Source organism: Ziziphus jujuba, chromosome 4, assembly GCF_031755915.1.
Source record: "Ziziphus jujuba cultivar Dongzao chromosome 4, ASM3175591v1".
NCBI classification, from domain to species: Eukaryota; Viridiplantae; Streptophyta; class Magnoliopsida; order Rosales; family Rhamnaceae; genus Ziziphus; species Ziziphus jujuba.
The window spans coordinates 7,132,320-7,150,416 of NC_083382.1; the positions used below are offsets into that span (position 1 = coordinate 7,132,320).

The 18,097-nt window shown below is 31.5% G+C and overlaps 1 protein-coding gene and 1 long non-coding RNA gene across 13 annotated transcripts; one reads left to right on the forward strand and one right to left on the reverse strand.

Moving 5' to 3' along the window:
- The first annotated feature begins 402 nt into the window (after positions 1–402).
- LOC107416191 (uncharacterized) lies at positions 403–6,300 on the forward strand. 5 transcript variants are annotated; one of them, XM_025072503.3, is made up of 8 exons: positions 403–690; positions 1,584–2,394; positions 3,103–3,291; positions 3,433–3,524; positions 4,085–4,144; positions 4,268–4,337; positions 4,943–5,146; positions 5,722–6,300. In XM_025072503.3, exons 2-8 carry the CDS (start codon positions 1,639–1,641, stop codon positions 6,100–6,102), a joined length of 1,752 nt encoding a protein of 583 aa, XP_024928271.3. In that variant the 5' UTR covers positions 403–690; positions 1,584–1,638; the 3' UTR covers positions 6,103–6,300. The 5 variants fall into 5 exon arrangements, with proteins under 5 accessions (XP_024928271.3, XP_024928272.3, XP_048327157.2 ...); XM_025072504.3 differs by having other exon boundaries at positions 629–735; XM_048471200.2 differs by lacking the exon at positions 403–690 and adding an exon at positions 759–945.
- A 3,594-nt stretch (positions 6,301–9,894) lies between these two features.
- Positions 9,895–13,941, reverse strand: LOC107416197 (uncharacterized). 8 transcript variants are annotated; one of them, XR_007240541.2, is made up of 8 exons: positions 13,707–13,939; positions 13,216–13,389; positions 12,320–12,391; positions 11,915–12,223; positions 11,531–11,656; positions 11,180–11,228; positions 10,839–11,095; positions 9,899–10,746 (listed from the first exon to the last, which is right to left on the reverse strand). It is a non-coding gene; the product is annotated as an uncharacterized LOC107416197 (long non-coding RNA). The 8 variants fall into 8 exon arrangements; XR_009638843.1 differs by having other exon boundaries at positions 9,895–10,746; positions 10,839–11,228; positions 13,707–13,941; XR_009638845.1 differs by having other exon boundaries at positions 9,904–10,746; positions 10,839–11,228; positions 12,153–12,223; positions 13,707–13,937.
- Between the last annotated feature and the right edge of the window lie 4,156 nt (positions 13,942–18,097).

Genomic DNA, 18,097 nt, shown 5'->3' on the forward strand with positions numbered 1-18,097 from the left:
AAACTTTTGTAAAGGTAAATGTTTATTAAAATTTTAAATTGACCACGAAATTTTATTTTTTGTTTTTTTCAAACAAATTAACTATAAATTTAAAAGAAATAAATAATCAAAAAACCAACACAATTCAAAATTATATCAACTTGATATTTATATGTATATATATAGTTTTTTTTTTCTTTTTTGTTTTCTTTTAAACTTTCTAGTCAATTGAAATATTTAATAAACTTTAACAACCAAATAATATACATATGGAGTATGGAAATTTATTATTTAAAAACAAAAAAACGACATTTACTTCAAACCTTAAAAAATGCGTGCACTTTTTCCTTAAAAACAAAAAAAGTTAAAAAAAAAAAAAAATGATGCAATCACTTGTGCCTGAAAAAAAAAAAATGGAAAAAAAAAAAAATGGAAGGGAAAGAATAAACCACGTTGCAGTGGTGAAGTGAATGTGTGTCATGTTCTAGTGATGGGAAGACAACTGCCAAGTATCACCGAGCGAGATGAGACAGACTTTGAAAACAGTTTTCCCGAAACTCATGCAAACCCTCTCTGTGCTGTGCAACACGTCACCACGTCCCCATATTAGCCATCCTCCTCCTCCTTTCCTTTGCCTGTATGTACTGCATTCTTCGCCGCTATGTATCTCTCCCTCCCCTCCAATTGTTCGGCAAAATGTGCCAACAAAAGGTATCATTGTCACCCTTTTCCCAATCATTTCTAAGTTTTTCTCTGGTAAGCTTTCTCTGGACCATACCCTTTTCAGTTTTCTCCAATACCCATTTTTTTCTTCTTCTTTTCTTTTATGAGGAAAGAGGAGGTGAAAAAAAGGCTTTTCTACTTTTATGGTATTGTGTTGGGTAGATGGCATTTTCTTGATTTATGGGGTCTTTGAATATATTGGAAAAATTTAAGCTTTTTGATCCTCCTACATGTTCTGACAGAGTGAGAAGATTTTGGTTCTCCTTCCTAAGTTTTGTTCTTGTTTGTAAATTCATTTCTGTTTTGTCATAATTTTTGTGATCTTTAGTTGTTCATCATAGCTAACTTGATAGCAGTTTAAGATTAAAAACATTCATGTAACATACCCCAAATTGACTTGTGTGATTTTCTCACATTAAAATTAGCTTGTTTGAGATTGATTTTGAAATATGTAAAACCACTTTAAAGAACATAAAAGCACTTCTTGTAATGTTTATTTTTGGTGATTTTGGAAGTGAATCTTTAGCAACCGCTCACTACATGAGCGAACTAATTTTGAGTGTGTTACTTGTGATTTATGATTGTCCTTTTATTTTATTTTTTTTAATTTCTTGAAGACCAATATATATACATATCGGAAAAAATGCAAATTTTGCAGAGATTGAAGAAAATTCTTCAATGAAAAAGGTGATGATGCATATAATTTAAGTCGGTTCATAATCAGCAGGAAACTATCTAGTTGATGAAACCTCACCTGATAGATGTGTAAAACTGGATGTTTAACCTTGCTGATTCTTTTAGAAGTAATTTGAGTTTTTACTATTCTTTCTGTAAAGTGAATGTTAGGTTTTGATAAGATGCTTTTAACTTGCTATGCATAGATGAATGTTGTGCGCATGATGTGAACTGCGATTCAGCTTCCCCAAGAAATAAGGAATGAAGAAGCAATTGAATTATAAGAACAACACCTGTAGAGATGTCACTCTGGGGAGTGATCTTTGGACTGATGGACTTATTTGTGCTTTTGAGTTTGTTCGAGGCCATAGGAAGGTCCAGACAGCACAGAAAGTTGCTAGGGAGGTAGTGAAGAAGCAACCAATTAACGATCAACATAATTCCTCACACCAAAAAATTTATAGGAACTGTTTATCTGAACCATCACATGATCAACATAGTTCCTCACCCCCAAAAATTAATCGGAAGTGCTTATCTGAATCATCACATGATCAGAATAGTTCCTTGGCTGCAAAAGTTAGTGGGGAAAATCCATGTGAATCTTCATCTGGATTAGAATCTAGAGTTGCTGATAATGGTATGTTGGATAACCAAAATTACAATCATGACTGTCATTCAGTCTGTTCCTATGGCAGGGAAAGCCTCCCAAAAAGTTGTTGGATGCCAATTGGCTGGGCTAGAATTTTTGAATTGGTTCAGACAATAAAAGCTGATGATGGTTGGGATGCACAGCCTTTGGACTTGCCAGACGATGAAGATGGTATTGCTGTAGCTGATGTAGCAACTCCATACTGGGAGCGGCCAGTTGGGCCCATTTGGTGGTGCCATGTCGATGCAGGTCATCCATTCATCAATTCATGGTTGAGTAGTGCTCAGTGGTTGCATCCTGCTATCTGTGCTGCTTTGCGAGATGAAAGTAAGCTGATCAGTGAGCGAATGAAGCACCTTTTATACGAGGTAAATTAATTGTTCAGCTTTGAAATTTCTAATTGCTATTTTCCATTTAAGAGAGCTGATTTGGGATCATCATGGAAATGAAAAGTGAGTGTTATCCTTGCGTTTAAGAGTATGGAGGTTACATAATGAACCAAAACCATAAAAGGATTCATAACACTGAAAACAAATAATAATTCTACTAACAAAAGCTCCTATTGATATCTTGAATCAAATGAGGAAGTTTTGCGTACTGATGAAGTTTACAATGCAACTGGAATTAATAGGTCTCATTGTGATAAGTGAATTTGATTTTCTTTGGTCAAAAGATCAAAACCTCCTGTGAAATTTAGGATAGTAGCTACCAATTGAGAGCATATAATAATAGCATTTTGAATTGTTGGACAATGGCTTACTGGCATTCTTGTATCTTTTTCTACTGTGTCATTCAGGTGAATGGTCTAAATTCAAATTTATGGGTTATTTTCATCTTGTTGATAAATTTAGTAAACCCCATGACGAGTAAACAACAATGTGTCTCTCCATCAATTTGAGAGGGAGTTTTTCAAGCTAGCAGCATGCTAGAAGTTTTATGATGCTGAATTAATTTCTGGATGACATATTACCATGCATTGTTTTTGATATGTTTCTTTATTTCATATAACATAAATGTATTTGGACGTTAATAGTTTCAATGCAGCTGACTTTTATAATTTCCTTTTATATTGACAGGTTCCTGTTAGGGTAGCAGGTGGACTATTGTTTGAGCTACTAGGACAGTCTGCTGGCGATCCATTTGTTAATGAAGATGACATTCCTGTTGTTCTAAGATCATGGCAGGCACAGAATTTTCTGATCACAGCATTGCATGTAAAAGGGGCTGCATCAAATCTTAATGTGATAGGAATTGCAGAAATTCAGGTTTTTAAAGTCTATTATTTGACTTATTGTTAATGGTTATCATGCATTTTTTTCATCAACATAGTTATGATGCATGTTCATCATTTGATGTTATTATTGAATTGAATTTTTCCTCGTGGTTAAATTTTGTGCTTTATGTAGGAACTTCTTGTTGCTGGAGGTAGTAACATACCACAAAATACTCATGAAGTCATAGCACATTTAGCTTGTCGGCTAGCATGGTGGGATGATAGGTAATAGTTTGATTCTTTTATGATGTATCTCCAAAAATGTTACTAAATCCCCTAGATTTATCTTATTTAGTACTTCTATTGAAAGTGACGGCAAATGCCGCTTTTTTCATTGAACGTCCAGGCTACTAGATAGACTTACCAAAAAAAAAAAAAAAAAAAAAAAAAAAGAACAAAAATTCAGGCTACTATATAGGCAAAAGAGTTGGATCCTCTTAACTATCTGTTGTATTAGCTTCATATGCATAGTTGGGGCTACATGCTAACAGCTTAATCTTTTGGGTTTGGTGGTAACTTAATGTGTTCAACAAGCATTAAGCCCTTAATCCTTGGATCAAACATAACTGTTTATTGTTTATAGTAGCATTAACACTTTTCTTGCTCTTCTTGTTCCTAAGCTTGTTTAAAAAGAAAATTTAGAAATATAAATTTCAAAACTGGAGCAAATCTTTTGAATTGGGCATGTTAATTTTGGTTAAGATGGAATTGTGACTGAGATTTCTCAGGTTGCTAAGTGCTACCTTGTTATGTTTTCTTTGTCAAACTTTAGTTCAGTTTTGTAGGTTATTTCGCAAGTACATATTTGGGGCTGCAGATGAAGTTGAGTTGAAGTTTGTGGACAGGTGCTTCAGTGCTTATTGGACCATATTATCATCTATATGAAAAATAATTTCACATTGGTGGTGAGGCACTGAGTGTTGTTTTCCATGCATGCGATGTATGACAAATAATTTTCTTCTGACTAGGAGAACCCATGAAGATATGCATCTTTTCAGTATAATACTGAATCAAGAAATCAGAAGGTTATCAAATCAGGTAATCTGTTGTCCTTATGCTTGCGGAAATTTATCTGTTGTATGGTGTAAAATTATTAGGACTTTGTCTGTAGAATGAGCATTAATCTTTTCCAAAGTATGAAGAAAAGCATGATCAATAAAGCAAGTTTTAACTTTTATATTTTCTGACTGTGTCAACTATGTCATCTTTCGATCAACGCCTTTCTCAGAGAGTTGCAAATGTTGACTTAAACTTTTCAGTATAGAAGAATAAAAAAATCAGTAAAAAATTTTCTTAATGCTTGTTTCACATATATTCATTAACAAGTAAAAAATTTTCTTAATGCTTGGTTCACATATATTCATTAACAAGAAAAATGTGTCTATGAAAAGGATGCAATAGTAGTGAAAGAAATATACAGATAGAAAGGTGAGGGGAGATAAGAAAAATAAATTTTAGGTTTAGACTATCTGGAAAAATTAAATGTGACATGAGATTGAATAATCTTGATCAAACTAACATGCAAATGGATATTTGTCCTAATAGTCTAAATGACATACGATGAGCAGCATTGCACAGTGAATGTATCTAAAGGGGAAAAGAAAAAAGTTGCAATTGCATATCATTATGTTGCTAACATGCAGGTTATAAGAGTGAAATGGTCCCTACATGCTAGAGAGGAAATTATGTTTGAGCTTTGTCAACATTTGAAAGGAAATGCAGCAAAGGGCTTATTAGAAGGTATCATTAAGAGTACAAGGGCAATGATTGAAGAGCAAGAGGCAGTTCGTGGTCGCTTGTTTACAATTCAAGATGTCATGCAGAGCACTGTCCGAGCGTGGTTGCAGGTTAAAAAAAAAACCAAATTCTTAATAGTTCTGTTGATTTTCTTTAGTTAGCTGAGCCTTGTCATCTTAAAATCTTGCAATAACAAAAGGATTCATCAATTATTTATTCGGATAGATAAATTTCTAGTATAAATCTGTCAAGTTCCGGCGTACAGAGTTTTGGTACTTATTAACAAGAAAATATACTTGACCATCATATAGCATGGTTAAATGCTATGTTTATCTCATATTAGTATTAGGAGAACTGTTTGGTAATATTCAAAACTATGTTATCATAGGTTTAGTCGATATACATGGAAAAGGTTGGTGCTTGTTTGAGTATTTAGCGAAAAAGTAGTTGTTCAAGTACAAGAAAGCATTGTATATCTCTTTGATACTACTGTTCAAGACTATTCCTTGTTATCTTTGTTTGTATGAACTGGTTGCTTGTCTTTGTTACTGCTAACATCATATTTTATATCTTCCATAACAAGAATTGTTTGTTTAAGGGTTAGTTATTAAGGCAGAGTTATGATTGTTACAGGGGTTTCTTCCTAATAGGCTCCTCACTCTTTTGTTTTTACTCCTGATTGTAGGACAAAAGCCTCACGGTTACACATAATCTAGGAATTTTTGGGGGTGGTGGCCTTGTTCTTTCCATTATCACTGGACTTTTTGGGATCAATGTGGATGGAATACCTGGAGCTGAGGGGTCACCATATGCGTTTCTGGTGTTTTCTGGCATCCTTGCCTTTCTAGGAATTATGCTGATCGGAATTGGGATGCTTTATCTTGGGTTAAAAAGACCCATCACTGAAGAAGATGTTGAGGTCAGAAAACTAGAGCTTCAAGAGCTGGTTAAGATGTTTCAGCAAGAGGCAGAGTCTCATGCACAAGTTCGGAAGACTGTTCCATCAACCAACCAGAATACTGCATGCAGACTTCAGGATGGTGCAGGCTATGTCCTCATCTGCTGAACACACAACTTTGCTAGTCTATCCATATTACTTTCTGTTGTTAATGAAACTCTTGTTCATTGGAATTTTGTATTTTTGAGCACGTTATTATATATTCTTCTTGGTCACAAACAGTTCCATGTATAGGAAAACAGAACCAAAATTTTGATGGAAGACATACAATTTGCACTCGATAAATGTTCATCACTATTTTCATCATTCAGCTTTTGCTACATGTGCTTTATTTTATCTGTGACATTATTTGTACTAATATCAAATGACTTTATCTGTTAACAATTTGATGAAATCTAAAGATTTTCCAAGTTTTTGGGGAAAAGGTCAATGCTGTGGCTGATTTACTTTTAAAGTAGCAAAAATAGGGGGAAAAAAAATTCAAAAGATTGCTTAATCATCTTGATGAAAAAGACACTAGTTTTATCCTCATTCCGGGCTTAAAGAGTTAGCCTTTTGCAACCAAGAGACTACTTTTATCCTTTCTTCTTTGAAAGTATTGATCTGCAGTCTTTATTTTAATTTAATTTTAAGGCAAAAAAAAAAAAAAGACTAAACTAATTTTTCTTCAAGTCATGACAAAAAGAAAAAAAAAAAAAAAAGGTTATTAGCACGGTTAGTCCCTAAAAATATATTCATATTTGCATTTTGTTCATTAAATTTTTATTTTTGGTACAGTTTGGTCCTTAAAATTATTTTCAATTTAATTTTGATCAATTTTGAAGTGTGCAATACACTTTATGCAACATAAAGAAGTTTTACAAGATTGACTAATTTTGTAAATTTGTTGTTTTCATGTTGTAGTAGGTATGTCTATGCCTTTAAACCACTAACAATTGGACTAAAAATAGTTCCAATGACCAAAATATAACAAAAACTAAAATTCAAAACCAAAATGCAAATATATTTATATATATACATATATATATATATATATATATATTAAGGACCAAAATAGGAATATAAGCATAGTCTAGGGGCTAACAGTGCCAATAGTCTAAAAAAAAGAAAAAGAAAAAGAAAAAAATAACTAATTTATCTTCCAATCATTTTCTTTAACTAAATTGCATCACAAGGAAAATAAAGAACCTAGCAGATATGAAATTGTTTTTCATTTTTGCTAATAATTGAAAAGAGAATATGATGAATATGAGCCTAAAGTAGAGATTTTAATGATAAAAAAAAAAAAAAAATACCATAGTGATTATGTCCAATTTTTGGGCGCGACCAATAAATTTTGAATGTTTTTGGACGATGCCAATGAGCCATGTCATTTCAAAATGTACTATTGCCATTTCAACCATCAAGTTGTAGCACTTTTTGGCCTTTCAAATTAGTGCTAGCACTCCTCAATTTTAAAAACTATGCATCATAACCCCAAATCGTTAAAACGGTTTTTTGACCTTAAATGTCTCATAAAGAAGGGCAATATTATTATTATTATTATTATTATTATTTTGCACCAATATCCTTTAACTATGCAAAAAGTTGCAAATATCACATACAACCAAAAAATTATATTACAAATGTAAAATATATATATAATAAATAAATAAATAAATAAATAAATAATAATTTCTATACAAATTCAAAAAATTCTCAAAAAATTTAAAGTATTCGAAACTTTATCATTTCATCTTGTATAATTCTTTTAATTCTTTTTTAATTTAAAGCATTCTAAAATTTTCAAGGACTTTAAAAAATATATATATATATATATATACATATAATAAATAAATAAATAAATAAATAAATAATAATTCCTATAAAAATTCGAAAAATCCTCAAAAAATTTAAAGCATTCTAAACTTTGCCATTTCATCTTGTATGATTCTTTTAATTCTTTTTTAATTTAAAACATTCCAAAATTTTCAAGGGCTTTTTAAAAAAATATATATATATATATATATATAAAATAAATAAATAAATAATAATTCCCATAAAAATTCGAAAAATCCTCAAAAAATTTAAAGCATTTGAAACTTTATCATTTCATCTTGTATGATTCTTTTAATTCTTTTTTAATTTAAAGCATTCGAAAATTTTCAAGGGCTTTTAAAAAAAATATATATATATATATAATAAATAAATAATAATCCCCATAAAAAATCGAAGAATCCTCACAAAATGTAAAGCATTCGAAACTTTATCATTTCATCTTGTATGATTCTTTTAATTCTTTTCTAATTTAAAGCATTCGAAAAATTTCAAGGGCTTTTAAAAATATATATATATATATTATATAATAAATAATAATTCCCATGAAAATTCGAAAAATCTTCAAAAAATTTAAAGCATTCGAAACTTTATCATTTCATCTTGTATGATTCTTTTAATTCTTTTTTAATTTAAAGCATTCGAAAATTTTCAGGGGCTTTTAAAAAATATATATATATATATATATATATTTTTTTTTTACTTTTTTAAATGTTTCTGGAGCTAAGAAATTTTGTGGACTTCTTGAATTTTGTAGAGCTTTGAAAACTTTTCTCTGATTTTTCATATATTTCTAAAATTTTTTAGTTTTGTTTGGAGCGTCTAGTCAGTTTTTTTATTTTTGTTTTTTATTTTTTATTTTTCAAGGCTTTAAAAAATATTTATGAAGCTTCAAAAAACTTATTGAATTATTTTGGAGCTTCCGTAATTTTTCAAGACTTCAATAAGCTCACACTTCTTCATGTGTACTCATGCCTAACGCAGTGTGGAGGTGAAAAATGGTAAAAATTTGTGGGGTAAAAATCAAAATGCTTGCATTGAAGAGATAATAAAAAGTAATCCCAATATTTATCCTCTCACTCTTTGTTGAATTGATGTTGCGAAACCATTTTAAGGATGGTCATTTTCTTATGTTAATTACCAAAAGCTTTCGGTTCCTAGAGATTCTCTCTCAGATTCCGAACCTGGAACTTTTAAATTGGAGTCATGTGATCGGTTGTTGTTGTTGTTGTTGTTGTTACGCTTTTGCCGTACTAGCTATACCTTAGGGTAATACTTTTTACTCTCTATTGTGTTATTAATTATATATCTGCTATAGATTTTTTTGCTAGTTATTATCAGGCTAACAAGTTTACAGGACGGGATAATTACCTAGAAAAACAACTTGTCTATTCTTTCACAAACAGAAGTCAAACTATTTAATTCCACATTGCAGGAGAGACAAATTTTTCACTGAGTCTTGAAAATCTCCAGCACACCCACTCCTTTTTTGCCTTCTTTTTCCTGCTTTTGCTAGCGCTGCTACGTCTTTATAATTCATAATACCCCTCCCTCCTATCTCCCCTCCTTCTGTTCAATCCTTCCACCAACATAACTCCTTGTTAATCATTATTTCTCAAAATTTCTCAAACGAAATTTTTTTTTTTCTTATTTCAAATTATTCTGATTAGACTTACGAGAACATTCTTGCATTCATTCTTAAACCTCAATCTTCCCCCTCAATCTCATAAAAACTCAGAGCAGAGCAGTTGTTTACGTGTATGTTACTGCATCTATAAAATATTAATGCTCGTTGAGCCAGGTTTTTAGTTAAGCCTAACCCTGGATTTTTGTGATCGAGTCAAAACTAAAATGAGCTTTTTTTTTTTTTTTTTTAATGAAAATTAAATCCAAATAAGAGCGCAAGTAATATCCCGGGATATCTCGGGAATAATCAAATGAAGAATCAAACTAAAATGAGCCTTTTTTTTTATGAAAATTATTCTAAACCAATATGTTAATTTTAGCAGATTCACAAGAATACAAATAAGAGCCCAACGAAAATCCGGGAACAATCAAACAAAACAACGGTGCTTTTCTGGCTTTCTATGCCATAATCGGCATTACAACACATCAGTTTTGATGCTTTTTCTGGCTTTCTATGCCATAGTTGGCATTACAACACATCAGTTTTCATGCAAGCGAGAACATTCCATATGCAACCTAGTCGACTCCATCTACTTCCTTGTGGGTCAGTGTTAAGCAAACATTTCACCATTTTTTTACTATTAGATGAGTTTGGGGTGACTGATATTTGGTTGAATGGGTTTGAAAAATTTATTTTTGATCGGATGGAGTCTGGTGTTTGAATTTTTATTTATTTATTTATTATTATTTTTTTGTGGCAGTAAATGTAAGTTGGTATGGAACATGGTCAAGAATAACGCATGGACAGCAAAAGAGAAGTTCCTTGGTATGCTTCAAACAAACTTAAAGAGCAAAAATACCTTCCTAGCGAAGGTCAAAAGAACAAAATGTCATGGGCCTAACTCTCTTAACATTCCCGTGTGGCACTAAGCTGAGAGAAGTAAAGTAGGAAGTAAAAGATATTGAGAGAGTTTGAGAAAATGTAAAGGATTTGTATTACAAGGATTCTTGGATGATCCAACCCTTTTATATAGATGGCTTATAAGGTTCCAGATATGTAAACATGGCATAAATCTAATTGAGATGATAGACTATTCTACTAGATATTGACATGAACTATTCTAAAGAGATTCCTTTCTATATGTCTAAATTTTTCTTGCGTTCTCTAGAATATTCCAAACTTTTCTTGAATTCTCAAGGAGAGTGGAGAGTGTAGCCTCGAGGATTCCATCCCTTTTGCACATAACGTGACAAAAGGCTAAGATGCTTGAGAAGGTCCAGACAGCAAAAGCTTAGATGCTCTAAAGCATCCTGTATTGCATAATGAACCATATTTTTATTACAAACAAGTTGATTAACTTGAGAACAAAAGGAGAGAAACAAAAAGTCATTATTCAACTCACAGCGATTTCATTGATTGCATTTTAGCCAATGTTGGGAAAGGAGATTCTTTGCCTTTTAAGTCAGTTGTCCTCCCAAAATCACAGATGTGGTAAACACAGTGCAGTTATATATACTCTTCTTGTTTGAACACGAAAAAAAAAAAGAAAAAAAAGAAAAAAAAAAGAAGACAGATTTTACAATTGCATACAGATCAGCTAATTTTGTTAAGGCATAAATGCTACAAGGTACCGGCCCTTTAGAGAACAACCCCCATATCCTAAAAGAAAGAATGAAAATTTTCCAGATCAGCTACTCTAATTATAACTATGATTAATGATAGAAATAATGGTAGGGAGCTTACAGTTTTTCAATCAGTGTCCAATTCCCAGAAATCAGTGTCATTTATCCTCCTATTAATTTAAAAAAAAAAAAAAAAAGAGAGAGAAAATAAAAGGGAGAGATTTATGCACTAAAAATAATGTACATATATATCTACAATATAATATATATTATATGTATAGAAATTGTTGCATTTGTGTTTATCTATGCATGTACGTGAGAGGGGCACTCAGTAAAAGGGGACTGCACTGAACGACTATGAGAAATTGGTCCAGCTCTTTTGTTGTGTCTCTTTGCATCTTTTGCGTATGTATGATATCACAAACAGAATATTTTGAGTAAAGCATGCTTGTTGCTCGTATAATGTTTATACCTACTCTTTGGGAACCTAAGGTAAAAAGGAAGTTCATTATAGTTTCTGTAAATTGGTCAGCTTCCAAATTTCAGGTGGAATTGGTCCAGCTGACAAAGTCAAACCACGCTGTGTCAAGCTGCCAACCTGCTTAAAAATAGACAGTGAGTTGACCAGCTATATATCTCAACTATATTAAACTATAAGTGGAGCAGGCTTGTTTCTAGTATCATAACATAAGCACACATATTTTCAGGAATTTTTTTTTTTTTTTTTTTTTTTTTTTCCTTTTTAAACTTTCTTTTAAACTAAGGAGATTGTAATACAAGTCTCATTGATTTTCAAATTTGTAATAAACAAGTCAAAAGAGATTGATCAACAATTAGTGAGCAAATCCGAACAAACCAGCACTCTTTTATCAGCTATCTATGAAGTCATTGGTATCAGAATAAAGGGAAGCATTAAACATTCAGGTCTGTGAGGGTGGTAATATTGGTGTGAACTTTTGGAAATGGTCCTGATAACATGTTCTCTATCAAAGAGCTGCATATTTGATGAAAAAGAAGTGTTTAATGCTATAAGTTGATTTAAGGAATGGAAACTGTCAAACCATAATAAAAGTAGAAGTAGCAGAGGTACTTACAGCTAGAAAACAAGCGCATTGTAGTCCATTCATGAGGTATAGTACTATTGAGACAGTTTCAACCGAGATTCCTTCATGAAAGAAACAGGGTGCAAGCTTAGTTATGTACAAAATGGATAAAATCAAGATGATTTCATAAACACAGAAGAAGATCTGGCTTTGCTTACAATATTTTGAGGTAATGGAGCTTAGAGAACCCTGGTGGAGCATTTCCTAACAGGTTCTGTGCCCTTAAAGCCCTGCAGTTAATATATCTCTCATATTAAAGACCTTCCAAAACTTTGATAATAAGGTATGCATAATGCAAGTATATTGGTGTTCCTCAATCATAACTTAATTATTTTTCCTGGTTCAGTAGAGCAAAATAATGGCTATCAAAATCAAAAGTTTAAAACTACTAAGGAATCAAAACGGTTTATGATAACAAACTTTAACTTAAGAAAGCTATTTTGCATATGCAAATATAAAATTTCACAGCCATCTATAGAATCTTCCACAATTGCAAGCTTCCTATCTTGTTATGAACTACGAACTTCAGTGACTCTTTGTAACTTTTTTAGATAAACACTCACTTCCACAATTGCAAGCTTCCTATCTTGTTATGAAATACGAACTTCAGTGACTCTTTGTAACTTTTTTCGATAAACACTCACCCACTACATAATCTAAAAGCAAGTAGAATCCCACAGTTGCAATTTTTTTGCTGCATACAACCCCCGAAAACTGTTTTTTACTTTCAAAACAAAAGTTTTCCAATTGTTGAAAAGCCTTTTGGTTTTAAAAACAGAAAACAGTTCTAAATGGTTTTATATATTCCCACTCCTCCACCAGAAATTTGATAACTCTTTCATAGCACCTAATATATCGGAGCACAATTACAGTAATTATGAAGCTTATGAACACTTGATCAAAACCGGAGCTGAATCATTCTAGAAAAGTTAGTTCCACTAGCTGACTCAATATGCTTCACCTTTCCAAAAGACAAGAGGTTTCTTTTTTTTTTTTTTTTTTTTAAATTTAAAATAAATAATTAACAAAATGAAAGTCCTAATTTTCTGCTTACCAGTTACCACATGGTAAAAAGGAATTGTGGTTGAAGCTGCAGTTACAGATCACTGAGTTCTCAAAGCCTTTCAGCCCATGTTCTTGCGCCCAGTTTCCTTCTCCATTGGATGGTCCTTCCCCTAAATCCAATCTTTATTCTCCAGTTCCCTCCCTATTTCTCTCAAAGCATTAACTGTTTTCCCCACAGGCAAAATATATAAGAATCAGTACATTAGTTATCCTGCTCGTTTACTGAGAAAAAAAAAAAAGGTGGGGGGGGGAGGAAAAAAATTCTTTCTTGGTTTGGAACTCAAGAGGGGAAAAAATTTATGATTTAAAGATTTCAAGAATAAACACTGAATAATTTTATAAAGATAGCTTAAATTAGTAAAACCCATTATTGTTAGATACCAGCTGAAACTAAGCTTATTAAAGAAATGAGAAATTGATAAACTTTCTTAGAAAAAATGAAAAAAAGGAATGCAAACAATTAAGTTGATAATTATGTACCTTCTTCACTGTGAATCTTAGATGTGGCTGCTAGTCCAAAGCTTGCAAAGCAGAATAATCGAACAGAGTAGATGTAAAAGACGCAGCTTTGGTAATATAAAAATCATGACCTCCCATTTGTTTTACTCTTTTTTATTTTCTTATTTTTTTTATTTTTGGCTGTGGCTTACGCTTATGAAACCCAAAAGATCAAGGATCTGAATATATCATATTCTCAGATTTTGGAGATAGAGAAAAAATAAAAGAGTGACACAGAAAATGGTAAAGTGAAGACACGTGTTAGAGTTTGGATTGTTTTATATGATTTATTTATTTGTTATTATTATTATTAACTTTTGTCTTTTATACACCCAGGTATGGAGGCAGCTTGTGGCCGACTTTTAAATTATTTTTTACTTTTTATATATTTTTATAGTTTTATACTTTTACCTCAGAACTAAATGTTTGTAACATTTTTTAAAGGTATTTATATTTGGCTTTTCTAACTAAGCTTTCTTAAGTAAGTTATATATTTGATTAATATATTTAATTTAATATATTTAAAAAATTATAATATATTAAGTTGTATATATTTAATAAATTATAATACATTTTGTAAAATATATTCAATAAATTATTATTTGATTAAAATTACCATATATATATATATATCTATATATATATATTTTTTATCCTAAGCCTGTACAATAAAATTAAAATTAAAATTGTTGAGAAAGAGAGCTAAAGGAGGAAATTGAGCTGGACCAAAGAAAAAATTCTCAGAACCCACATGAAGAAAGAAAAAAAATCCAAAAACAATCTTTGAAGGAAAATCTACTAAAAATTATCAATTAGTTTCTTCTTTACATCAAGTCTTCCATCGGTAATTTTTTAAATCACATCAATAATTAAAATTTAAAATTAAAAAATAATTAAATATGAATTAATGATATATAAAAACTCTAATTAGGAAGCTGAATTAGTCATTTATCATTATTTTTTTTATTAGCTCTTAAATTACATTTAGAGTTGGGATTTAAAATTTAAAAATAATTAAATATAAATTTAATCACATACTAAAATTTTAATTTAAAATTAAAAAATAATTAAATATAAATTTAATAACATATTGAAACACTAATTTGATAAAGTAAACCTCTCGTGACATGAAATTCTGACATTGTTCTTGATATTAAAGATATATTATTCTTGATATTAATAACTTTCTTGACACATTATTCTTGGTATTAAGAATTTGATTTGAATATGGTGGTATATTGAAATTAATAATGCTGGCATTCCAAAGAATTATCAAAATATTTATCAAATTACGTGGCAAATAATACAATAATAATTAATTAATTAATCTTTTTTTATTTACTTATCCATGTCAACTAATAATCATGTATTTGATGTCACAAACATTACCGAATTTAAATATTCATATTTCAACAGAACATGTTGAATATGTTGGTATATTGGAAAAGTATTCCAACTACATAAGACATTTTTGAATGCACCGGGTTGCCGCCTTCTGCATTAATGAACGAAAGGGAAAAATAGTAATAATAGATGGTGATTGTATACATTGTAGGTAAGATATTTATTAAACCAGTAGCGTTATATAGATAGAACAATTAATTCTATAGACTCAATGAAATATGAAAATAAAATAAAAGTAACTTATCATATTAATACTCTAAAATAGAAAAAAATTCTATGAAATTTTATTAATTTTGATATAATAAAATCTAAAAGAAGTCCAAAAATCACAACAAAAAAAAAAGGGATAAGAAACTTTAAAACGTAACAGCAGAGTTTCCCAAGACCAAAAGGAGGTTTCAAATCTACGGGTTGGAAATCTGATTGCAGAAAAGAGAAAATCTCTAGGAATCAAAAACTCCTTGTTTTCTGGGACATAAACATAAGAGAAACGAGCATCCTCAAAATGGAAAAGTATGAGTCTCAAATATCCATCCATGAGTATTGCAACATCACTATTACCATCAGGAAGAGCAAGAGGACTAACATTGGGATCGCTTTCCATAATCTTTTCAATGCAAACACTTCGAATCTTGCTCCATATGATTTTGCCATTCTTATTCACCTCTTTAACCCACAATTCCATGCATTGTTTTTCTACCAATATGCAAAGCAAACCAAGCCCACCCTCACACTCCGCAAGCGCCATCCTCTTGAAAACCACATCCCTCTTCCGCAGCTCGTCAGGCAATGACAAGAATTTCCAACACTCTTTCTTAGGATCGAACTCGAATATCACCTCTTCGTCTTCATGATCATCATCTTCGCCATTGCTTATAATCCAGTAAAACTTTCCGCCGGCGGATACCAAAGGTTTGGTAAAACCGTCCTTGGCCAAACAATGCAACCTTTGGATACCATTCAATTGTTTCCATGACCATGTATCCGAATCAAATATGTCACAACAAAGAGACCTGTATAGGACACTATCTGATTTAGTCAAAAAGAACCTGACAATCTTATAGTGTACTTTAGGTTTAGGTATGGGAATGATATACTTAAAGGAAAATCTTAATCGAGACCGCAAAACCACCATACCAACTGCAACTGCATTGACGAATTTCGGATCAGGCTTAGGATCCGGGATCGCTTTGCCTTGTTTAGTAGTGAGCTTGCAGACATAGTATTTGGAATTCTTATTTGGCTTGCAAAGTAGAATACCGGATTTGGTAGCTGCTATGATGTTGACTCGAGTACGGTTAACAACAGGTAAGAAATCAAACTCTATTAGTTTATTAAACTGATCAAAACCCACTTTTGCGTTCTTCGTAAGCAAACAATAACTTGACTTGTAGAGGAGTGTATATAATGTGTTGGTTCTTTGTAAGAAAAGCATGAGCATGTTTGTGCGGTAGGTTGCGTGCTTCAACTCTTTGGAAACCAACCTGCAACGCCCCAAGGTTTCCAGTGATGTTCGTGAAAGAATCTCATCCAACACAACGTCTGGAAGAGAAAGAAAACGAGAATTGGTCATGGCGGCCATGTCTTTTTTATTTTTATATTTTTTTTGGTATGGCGGTTACGAAAATTGCAGTTTCGCTAGCTGTTGATAAAGACGGTCTTGGTAGAGGCTTTTATTTTTTTAAATGATAAATATAAAGATGGTAGAATTCGAATTAAAAATGTGTATTAAATAAATTATAAAAGAACAATTTTAGAACTAATTGAGAATAATTGGGAAAAGAAAGATTTTGGATCTTGGTTTTTATTTATTTATTATTTATTTTTTAATCCTGTTTAGGATAGAAGTCTATTGTCAATATATATTTGGATATATACAAGTCGAGCCTTGGAAGAGTTCAAATTAAAAAGGTATATAAATAAATAATAAAGGAACAATTTTAGCTATATACAAATAATTGAGAATAATTGCGAAAAAAAGGATTTTGAATCCTCGTTAGTTTTTTACTTTTTTTCATCCTAGACAAGATACAAGTCTACTGCAAAATATATATAGGTTAGTTAGGATTCAAGTCATTTTGAGTAAAACCTATTGCAGGGTAATTTATATAAGCTTAAGCGAAAGTGTTGATAGCTAGTCGATGGTCCTTACACAGTTAAATGGATGCAAACCAAAAGTAACAAACAGGTTAACCATAAAAACTTTTGTCATAAGAAAAAATAAAAACTATAAAAACTATAAAAACTTACTTAATTAGTAAATATAATTCACTAGCTTTCCAATACTTCCCCTGTCTCCTCAGTCAATTTGCTTTTCTTCGATATGAAAATTCCTATGTCAGCCAAATTTTCCTTATCAGCGATCATTCTCGAAACCACAAGTGCACATTTTTTAATCTGGCCAACTTGGGCTTCTTTCTTGCTCTTATAGCTTCTAGTTCAACAATACATTCTAAGATATGAGACGATATAATTTTCCAAAACCTGTGTGAACTTAGCTTTACGAGCTATACTCAATTCCATCATCATTTTACAAGGTGGAAAAGAGGCATTTGGACTCTACATTGGTTTTTGACACAGATCATCTGATAATCCATAATAGCACTATCCATCTCCTACCTCTTTTTTCTGACTACATCACCGGTTTTCAAATCTGCATCATCGCTGATCTTCTCTTGTGAAGTCACTTTCGCTACCTCTCTCACCAGGAGTAAAAACAACCCCTGATTAATGGATCGAAGAAATAAGATCGAAATCTACTTTGAAACTTGTAAAGGATGATTGGGTGATATTTTCAAGTCTAATGACAGCCGTGACCATTGCACCAATTATACCGGAAAATGAATAGGCCATGAGGATCAATTTTGAGCCTTGGACAATGGCTGACCCAAGGAGTAATTATGGATTCTAACAGACTCAGATATTGGTGTATATATATGATGATGATTCCACAAGAAACTACACAGTTG